Source organism: Sitodiplosis mosellana, unplaced genomic scaffold (assembly GCF_009176505.1).
Source record: "Sitodiplosis mosellana isolate CC-2019 unplaced genomic scaffold, AAFC_SMos_1.0 Smas_scaffold_30, whole genome shotgun sequence".
In the NCBI taxonomy this organism is placed as follows: Eukaryota; Metazoa; Arthropoda; class Insecta; order Diptera; family Cecidomyiidae; genus Sitodiplosis; species Sitodiplosis mosellana.
The window spans coordinates 2,622,453-2,632,416 of NW_022595272.1; the positions used below are offsets into that span (position 1 = coordinate 2,622,453).

Sequence of the window (9,964 nt, forward strand, 5' to 3'; positions counted from 1 at the left end):
CTCCAGTTCCATTCATTGCACGAAAACCATCGGCCGACATTCGATTGCGTAAAGGAACTGTTCCGCAAGGCTCAATAGTAATGATAAATATCATGCATTTGCACCGGGATCCAAAAATTTGGGGAGAAAATGTGTTTGAATTTAACCCAGACAGATTTCTACCCGAAAATGTTGCGAAACGACCATCGTTCAGCTACATTCCATTCTCAGGTGGAGCAAGAAATTGCATTGGAATGAAATACGCTATGATTTCGGCCAAAATTACTCTGACTCATCTGTTAAGGCGATTCAAGTTCACTACCAATTTAAAATTTGAAGATATTCGTGTGAAAACTCATCTTGTGCTTGAAGTGACTAACAAAAAGCCGCTTCAAATAGAACAACGACAATTCTAGAAAAAATAATCAAATATTTGCGAAATAAAAATGGATTGGATGAAATCGTTTTCGATCATTGTTTGTATTGCTATTTTGAAAAAGAGGAAATTTTTTCGTAAAGTTATTCAAGCGAAGAACTTATTCAGAAAATGCTCGACTTTGCCCAAGAGTGGATTTTGAACCGTTTTTGATCTAATTCGCTCTGTTACTTTAATAGGTAAGAACATAAATCGTTCATGCATGGACATTGTAGATCACATTCAGAATCTATTCTTGATAATATTTTGCGACTGAATTTCATTTGACTGATGTGTACTCCCTTCAAAGAGTCCACCTTAAATCACTTCAATCCCATCGAAAAATGCTCGCCAATTTGGATCTGCTTAAACGAACAGTTCAATAGGTTAATTTTACGTTTTTTTTTCCTATGCAATCGAAGTGTTCTATTCAGGTAGGTATCATCATGCAAATGAAATTAATTCAAATTCATTTGAATAAAACATGAAGTTAAGCCTTAGATTGAAAATGCAACGGACAGCGCCTGAATATATTCAAATTCTTTCAACAAACGATGACGTAAGAACAAATATTCACAATCGCATTGCAAATCTTTCAACATTTCTATTGCTATGGGCAGAGGGAATGAGAAGTCGCATCATCGTGACATGCATAATAATTTCGTTGAAAATTTGCAATAAATTTCCCAATAATAAAAAGATATGATTCACAACAGGCTTGACATCACTCATTAAAGAGCATGAACGAAATTAAAATTAAAAAGAGAAAGGGAAAACACGCGATATAATTAAAAGAAAATTGGGTTTTAATGACAAATAATTCTATGTTTATGGTGATTATTGGCAGATGTTGTGTCGCATCGTTCAGGTTCAGTTGTTCGGCCAAGGTGATGAAGATCAGTGATTGAATACCTTGGATATCACATTATTAGAAGATTCTCCGTTGTTTAACTGCACTTTAGTCTGGAAATTTTATTTTATTTATTCGAAGAAATACGATTGATAGATCAAAGTATGCTTCTCACGTGACGTGACACTAGCATGTTAAGCACATTCAGTTTGTTAACTATTGTTATGGTATTCATATCTAATCGTATTGTAATTATTTTATTTTTTCGCAATCTTCAATGCTTATAAGCAATCTATAGATGCATCTAGTTGACTTTCATTGAATCAGTTATCGTTGAGCAGTGGCAAAAGTAAGTGCGAGTTAGATTCTCTTCCAGATCTACCACCGTGTAAATTCAACTCCAGAATGAATTTAGTAATTATATTAGTGTTGATGTTAACCATTTTGGTTTTATACGGAGAAATACGAAAATGGATTATCAAAAGGAAGCTGGGAAGTTTTGAATCACCGAAGCAAATACCGATTCTTGGTGTCGCTGGCCGTTTTATCGGAAAATCAAACGATCAAATCATCGATATAGTACTTAAAATCATTAAAGAAGCTAAATCGACACCAGTGCATGCGTGGTTTGGGCCCATTTTAGCCATTGGAATTTGTGAGCCGGAAGATGTTCAAATCATATTATCAAGTGATGGATGCTTAAACAGGCCATACTTTTACGACCATTTTCACTACAAACTGTCCATTATTGCGACGGACAAAGAGATTTGGAAACCGCATCGTTGTGCATTAAACTCAGCATTCAATATGAAAGCGTTACAAAGTTACATACCGCATTTGAACGATAAATCGCGAATTTTGCTCAAGCAAATGGAACCATTTCTGGAAGAACGCGGTGATTTGTATCGAACGATTTTTATTTGTATGATGGATATGATTGCAAGAACAACAATGGGCTCTGAGTTAAATTTACAAATAAAAGAACGAGGCGAATCCTTGTATAGAACCGTCAAAATAATCATGAATAGCGTGCAATACCGCGTTGTTCGATTTTGGCTAAGATCGGATTTCATTTATAATTGGTCGAAAGTGGGTCGTGATGAAAAACTTCCACTTCAAACTGGCAATAGCCTCATCGAAGAAATGTATAACAACAAAGTAGATGAATTAAACTTGCTGAAATCGCAGGGAATCGATTTTTTAGAACAAGTTAAATCCGAAAATTCGGCAAATTTCCTTGAAAAATGTCTCATTTTAGAACGAGATGGTGTATTCAACCATGAAACGGTTTTGGACCAGTTAAGCGCAATAGCTCTTGGTGGTTTCGATACGTCAACGAGCACTGCATTTAGTACCTTATTAATGTTGGCTATGAATCAGAAGCATCAGGGCACGGTGTTAGAGGAGCTACGATCGGTTTTTGAAACGGCCGACTGTGATGTGACTCAAACTCATTTGGCTGGTATGCCATACATGGAACGTGTCATTCGGGAAACGATGAGATTACTTCCTCCAACGCCACTCATTGCACGACAATCGTCTGCCGACATCAAACTACCCAGAGGAACCGTTCCGAAAGATGCATTTGTTGTCATTAATATCATGCAATTGCATCGGAATCCTAGAATTTGGGGAGAAAATGTCACTGAATTTGATCCAGATCGATTTTTACCAGAAAATATCGCCAAACGACCACCGTTCAGCTACATCCCATTTTCAGGCGGTGTGCGAAATTGCATCGCAACCAAATACGCCATGATTTCAGCCAAAATTACTCTGGCCCATCTGTTGCGACGATTCAAATTCACTACTGACCTCAAATTTGAAGATATTCGCGTGAAAACTCATCTCATTCTTGAAGTGACAAACGTAAATCCGCTTCAAATCGAAGAACGAAACTTTTAAAAGAAATTAACCAACATATTAAGTTTATGTAAATTGAAATGAACAAAAATAAAATTACACTTCAAAAGAACACCAAAAGTCGCATTGTACTACGCATTGTAAGGGAGAATTCACTCATTTGCGTCCTCCTTTGCATATTTAGTGTCGAACATTTAAAGTCGAAATTTGTCGAAATTAAACATTTGTACTCCCATTGAATACCTTGAAAAGTAAATTATTTACATAACATTTTGGAGTGTGCGAACTTTTTGCATGCGATTCGGTTTAAATGGATTTTACTGGCATAGTGTGTAGAAATAATTTTTAATAAAGAACAAACCCTATTTCATGAAGATTTTTGTGATTTTATTACTTTCTTTCAGTCAGTCTCAATATAATCTGGTAAAAAGAAGTTTGTACAAGGAAAAAAAAAAGAATTTATTTATTATTTCATTCTCATCGGCTGTAGACTTTCAAATTCAATCCATTCATTGGAGCCAAAACAATGCTTCTTGGATTCAGTTTGAGTTCAATGTTTTTATGTTGATCATCTAAATCGAATTTGAATTTTCGCAACAGCAATACGATGGCGATCTTCGACTGCAGTTTACCCAATCTCATTCCTGTAATTAAATCACATTGTTAGAATATTGTGAAAAGATGTCGCAAACACCTGCACTCACCAATACAATTGCGTGATCCTAAGCCAAATACCAAGTCCGGCATTTCTTCAAAGTTTCTACTGGTTTTTTGCTGATCATAGTATCTTTCTGGTTTAAATTTTTCGGCTTCTTCATAATACTTTTCATCATATTGCAGTCCAAGTGTTGGAAAGAAAATTGAAGTGCCTTTTTCAATTATTATATCCGTGTCGGGGATATTAAAATTCTTTGTACACTTTCTGGTGCCAATTGGAAACGGTGGATGCAATCTCAATGACTCTGTAAATGTACAAAAATCAATTTTATTCCTAAACTAATATTTTTTAAGTCTATGAACACTTACCGTCAAGGCAACAATCCACATATTTCATGTCAGCAACAGCATCGTAAGTTAACTGTCCTTCGTGTTGTTCAAGAATTTTGGTGATTTCTTCATAGGCTTTTTGCTGTTTTTCTGGACTTTTTGCCAATTCGTACATGCAAAATGACATAGTACTACTCGAAGACTCAAATCCACCTCCGAAAAATAAGAATGCTTGTGCAGCTAGTTCCTCAATTGTCAATGATTTTTTATTGGAATCTGCTTTGGCTGACCAATCGTCGTCTTCTTGAACTTTTCCAGTATTTCGTAACTGCATCAGAAGTTGGAAGAAATCTTTACGAGTAACATTGTTCTTTTCTCGATATTCCAAATTCTGTCGCACGGTTTCGATCATAAAGTCGCCGATTTCTTTATCAACAAACCTCAAACCCAACCATTTTGAGACTTTTGGCATAATCACATTGATATTTGCACGTAAAATGTTTCTTAATGATGGTTTGAATATTTTCTGCCCATATTTTCGGAATTCATTTTCAGGATTTTCGATGCAATCAATATCGATTCCAAATGCAACCGAAGCAATCACATTAGTTGCAAAACGAGCAAACACATCTCGAATTTCCACGGCCTTGTTGGTGTCGGCGAACTTTCCGATGTGTTTATCAAGTGAATTTCCACAGGCGACAATCGTATCAAACATTCCCTTTAGCTTTCCTGAAATAAGCACGGTAATTCATGTTAAATGCCAAATATATTCGCATGATATATGAATGGGCAAGCGGAATGATGAAACGTGATTTTTTTGTAAAATGAAGAGCCCCTGAAAAATTTTTGCAGTAAAAGTGCCCCACAAAAAATTGTCTGAATTTGTTTTCATGTACCACTTTAAATGAAAAAAAATTTACGGGGTGATTCAAATTGCATATTTTTCGTGAGGCTCTCTTTCATACAATATTTTTTGGTTCAATTTGAATCGCCTCGTAAACAATTTTTCAGTAAAAGTGATATATGAAAACCAATTCAGACAATATTTTTGTGGGGCACTTTTACTGCAAAAAATTTTCAGGGGCTCTTCATTTTACAAACAAATTACGTTTCATTATTCCGCTTGCCCATTTATATGAATAATGAATTTTCATACCTGACGAAAATGCTGGTGTAAATTGTGTTCGCATTCTCTTCCATTTTTCACCATTTTGAAGCAAAAGGTTGTCGGCCATGGGATCGGCTTCGACATTAACTTGAAATACACGCTGATCGAAACTATGGAAATTCTTGATGCATATATCTTTGATGAGTTTTGGATCCCGAACTAAAAGACCTGGTTGGAAACCGGCATAAATTCCTAAATATGGTTCGGACGTTCCATTGTATAAATCGGCAACCACTTCACCAAACTGCTTCTTTTGCAAAAATGAGTTTGCAAAATTGCCAAATGGGAATACGGGCTCTTTGAACGGAACTCCCTTGCGTCTCCAATGATCGAAAGCACTTTTTACGTATAAATATGCGGTTACAATGAGAATCGCCAGTAGCGAAACGGCAATAAGTAATGCTGACATTCTGTCGTTTGCTAACTTGTTTCAATGTCACGGTGTTTTTTTCAACTGGTTGATTCCCATGTTATTGCGCGGTATTTATTTCGACTGAGACCGCACTCACACGCACACACAGTCGTTAGATTAGATTAGATTGAACTTGAATCAATTTTTATTGCTTGCCATCAATTTTTATAAGCCTATGCAACAAAGTCAACCGTAGAATTTTATTAAATTGCATCACAAAACAAACTAATTTCATTTCAAAAACTGAATAGTTTCTTTATTTTTGACGCACTACAGTTCAAATTAATATTCTTATCACTCGTTCGCAAACAATCCACTCGATCGAAGAATTCAGCTCTGACTGGCGAGAACATGTCACACAACGTGTGAAGTATGTGGCTAATGTGCTTGGATAATACTCGTAATGGTTACAAACATGACTTTGGTTACACACATGAGTCGTTGTGGTGATGTATCAACGATGAGTATTTGAGCGATAATTACTTCCAAAACAGCGCTGACAGTTTGAGTTGAGTATTTTTTTAATAAAATTGAGCATATTGAATATGAAACATGGCAGCACTGCTCTGGCATCGGTTAATGGATTAAACTCAACATTTTCATGTCGATGAATTGAACTAATACTATTGAAGTTACCAATTCAATTCGAAACTTTGAGCGTTCAATAATTATTTTCCAAATTATTTGACGCAGTAGCTATGCGAGTCGCGACAAGTGACACAAAATTTAAAAATAAAGACATTTTTTTGAAAATTCTGTCTTCCACTGGGATTTAGCTTCGAACTGATCAAACATTTGTTCGGCAAATGGTATATATTACGTCCAAGAATAACGAATAACAAATAATAAATACACCTAATCTCAAGCATGTATCTAACCACAATCGTATTTCAAATAATGTTTGAATGTTCTTTATAAATAATCCTACTGTGTTATCTATACTAGACATGTGGCCAACTTGATTATTGTAATCAACTTGTTTCTACCGTTTATTCTTCGTTCAATTCATTTTGTACGATTCAACGCGTCAAAAAAAAAAAAAATCGGTAAATGATATACATAAATGACCAAGAAAGTACTCATCTAAAACACGAATGATTTTGCGCATATTTCCGAATGACTTGCAAGAAATTTTATTTAAAAAAAACTCATTTCATATTTTTAATCAACAGAAATCTATTTTAAATGAAATTCAATTTTTCTCAGATTTTGCGACAGAACTTTTTCACTTTTTTTTTTTATATTAATCTTCGTTTCAATTTCATATTCCATTGATGGCCATGACGTGGATTTCGATTTAGTATTCTTTATCCCATGTACTGATTGAAGCGAGCATTTTGCCACGAAGATGGCGTGCTTGTTTGATGTCGTCAAGTGGATAGTTCAGCTCACTGGCGATCTTTTCGACTGTTGCTTTGTCCATTTTTTTCAGATTATGGCGTTTCATCACATTTCGGACCTTGTGGAAATCCAACGCAGTTGCGGTATTCTTTCTTTCGTTGCTTGTTTTTGCCTTCGGTGCCATTTTTGCGTCTTTTCAACTCACGAGAATTTATGATTTTATTTCAGTTATGGTATTAAAAGTTTTTACTTGATTTGTTCGACTTGAATGAATGCTCGAACAGAAATGAGCTTCGGATTTGATATTTAGGTTCAACGCATACTACGATTTGAGAAAAGTTTGATCCAATATCAACATAGGTAGGAAAATACTGAAATGAAAATCATAAAATCTACGTATTCAAAATAAGACTGAGTAGATCCATCTTATTTTCATGTTTAATTTTGGAAAAAGAAGAAGAAAAACAATTTAACCGTAGCAAACTATTTATGTTGTACAGACTACCAAAATTTTATCACTTTTATTTATTGTGAATGAAATTGTGGACTTTAATTTTATCGACGAGAAGCTTTCAGATTTAAACCGCCCATTGGATTCAAGACTGTGCTGGTCGGATTCATTTTAAGCTCAGTATTTTTGTGCCGTTCGTCCAGTTCGAATTTGAACTTTTGTAGCAGTAAAATGAGCGCAATCTTCGATTGTAACAGTCCTAAACGCATGCCGAGACTAAAAAAATAAAAGCTTCACTTCGATTCGTAAATTAATATTATAATCTACAAATTGTATACCAATTGCGTGGTCCTAAGCCGAATACCAAGTCCGGCATTTCTTCGAAGCTTTTGTTAGCCGTTTCGCTCTGGTTATATCGCTCTGGCTTGAATTTTCTTGGCTCTTCATAATATTTTGGATCATATTGAAGGCCAAGTGGTGATAATAATATCGTAGTTCCTTTTTCAATAACGACATTACTATCGGGAATCTTAAAGTCTTTTGTGCACTCTCTACCAGAAGTTGGGAAAGGCGGATGTAGTCGCAGTGATTCTGGAATAAGATTTTTTTTATTAAATTAAAAATAAAATATTTGGTATATTGGACAGTGTCCATGTTTCTGCAGTATCTTACCGTCAAGACATTGTCCTATGTACTTCATATCGGCCACAGCCTCGTACGTTAGATGTCCATCGTGTTTTTCAAGTACACTGACTATTTCGTCGTATACTTTTTGTTGAGTTTCTGGATGTTTGGCCAATTCATACATGCAAAACGACATTGTGGACGAACTTGACTCAAATCCACCAGCAAAGAAGAGGAATGCATGTGCTGCCATTTCTTCGATAGTGATTTCTTTTCTATCAGAAGTGGATTTGGCTGTCCAATCATCATCGTTGTCTTCAATTTTGCCAGTATTTCGCAACTGCATCAACAGTTGGAAGAAATCTTTTCGCGACACGTTATTCTGTTCTCGATACTCTATATTCTAATTAGAATTATTGGTATATCAAAATAAATAAATAATAAATTAATCATATCACATAATTAATATTATTACTTGTCGCACAGCATCAATCATAAAGTCACCAGTTTCCTTATCAGCAAATCGGATTTTGAATAATTTCGCCAAGGTTGGTGTCATAATTGCAAGGTTCAATCGTAACATATTCTTGAGGCAAGGCCGGAAAATTTCCTCTCCGTGTTTTCGGAATTCATTGTCAGGATTTTCGATGCAGTCAATATCGAGGCCGAAAGCGACCGATACGATTACATTCGTTGCGAATCGGGCAAATAATTCGCGCATTTCAACCGATTTGTCGGTATTTGCAAAACGATCGACGTATTTATCTAATGATTTTCCACAGTCAACGATCGTATTGAAAATTCCTTTTAATTTCCCGGATGTAAATGCCGGAGAAAATTGTGCACGAGCTCGTTTCCACTTTTCATCAGTCTGTAGCAGAATATTGTTAGCCATTGGATCAACATCCACATTGGCGTTGATTCCACGGTGACCGAAACTTTGAAACTCTTTAATCATAATATCTTTGATAATTTTTGGATCACGAACCAAAAGTGCGGGTTGAATCGATGTGAAAACACCAATGAATGGCTCCGCCGACTCATTGTAAATGTCTTGAAGCTCTTCGCCCAAACACTTTTTTGACATGAATGTTTTCGGGAAATTGCCAAATGGAAACGATGGTGTCTTGTAAGGAATTCCTCTGCGTTTCCAGTATGAATATGAATTTTTCACGTACAAATAGGCAGTGGCCACAAGAGTCGCGAGAAGCGATACGAAAATTAATGTCGCAGACATTTTGTTTTTTGCACACTAATATCTTAGCTGTTAAATAGCGCTGTTTGAATTTCAATTTTAAACTGATTGATTTTCTGTTCTCCCTCAGCTTTTATTTTATTTCAATGCCAATCAAAAGGCTTCGTTTATTTAAAAAAAAAAAACTAGATAAGACTTGAGTGTTTTTGAAGCTACGTAAACAGCTAAATCCATATAAATATGTATCTAATCGTTTTTGCTTTAGTCACATGAAAGTCGTTTCAAGCTTAACTAAGGACAAGATTCGTCAATAATACTTATTGGTGTTATGAAAATGTCAACCGTGTATAATATTATCACAATTCAAAAGGAATTCTTATATTTGATTTGTATACAAAACTCGAATGATTTGCGTAAATTCGAAAGTGACTTGCAAAGAAAGGAATTGTACAAGTCACACATTTTCGCCGTGTAGTTTTTTCCGTTTGATTCAGGGATGATCAACATTCGTGTTGATAAGAAGAAGTTGTTTGAGTGCTTATTTTGACGCCCATCCTATCGCAGTCGTATATTTCTTATCAACTTCCACTTGAAATCGCTCAATTCAAGTATAAACTTGCTTTCATCTGCTAATTTAAGACATTCTAAAGTATCACATATATGTGCTATAGCATGG

General features: G+C 35.4%; 2 protein-coding genes across 2 annotated transcripts; one reads left to right on the forward strand and one right to left on the reverse strand.

The window, feature by feature from the left end:
• The first annotated feature begins 1,637 nt into the window (after positions 1-1,637).
• LOC129569304 (probable cytochrome P450 313a4) lies at positions 1,638-3,291 on the forward strand. The gene has a single exon (XM_055448038.1). The coding sequence runs from the start codon at positions 1,650-1,652 to the stop codon at positions 3,147-3,149; it is 1,500 nt and encodes a 499-aa protein (XP_055304013.1). The 5' UTR covers positions 1,638-1,649; the 3' UTR covers positions 3,150-3,291.
• A 192-nt stretch (positions 3,292-3,483) lies between these two features.
• Positions 3,484-9,551, reverse strand: LOC129569305 (uncharacterized). Its single transcript, XM_055448039.1, has 8 exons — positions 8,569-9,551; positions 8,142-8,496; positions 7,808-8,060; positions 7,580-7,745; positions 5,254-5,695; positions 4,134-4,826; positions 3,812-4,069; positions 3,484-3,751 (listed from the first exon to the last, which is right to left on the reverse strand). Exons 1-8 carry the CDS (start codon positions 9,328-9,330, stop codon positions 3,585-3,587), a joined length of 3,096 nt encoding a protein of 1,031 aa, XP_055304014.1. The 5' UTR covers positions 9,331-9,551; the 3' UTR covers positions 3,484-3,584.
• Between the last annotated feature and the right edge of the window lie 413 nt (positions 9,552-9,964).

What these genes read in the sequence shown, in the direction of transcription:
- LOC129569305 (XM_055448039.1), bottom strand. Translation starts at nt 9,330, where the DNA reads ATGTCTGCGACATTAATTTTCGTATCGCTTCTCGCGACTCTTGTGGCC. An exon ending in TAAATCTGAAAGCTTCTCGT is followed by an intron (nt 5,696 to 7,579) that starts CGATAAAATTAA and finishes CCGTGACATTGA; the next exon opens with AACAAGTTAGCAAACGACAG. An exon ending in AGGATCACGCAATTGTATTG is followed by an intron (nt 3,752 to 3,811) that starts GTGAGTGCAGGT and finishes ATTTAATTACAG; the next exon opens with GAATGAGATTGGGTAAACTG.
- LOC129569304 (XM_055448038.1), top strand. Translation starts at nt 1,650, where the DNA reads ATGAATTTAGTAATTATATTAGTGTTGATGTTAACCATTTTGGTTTTA.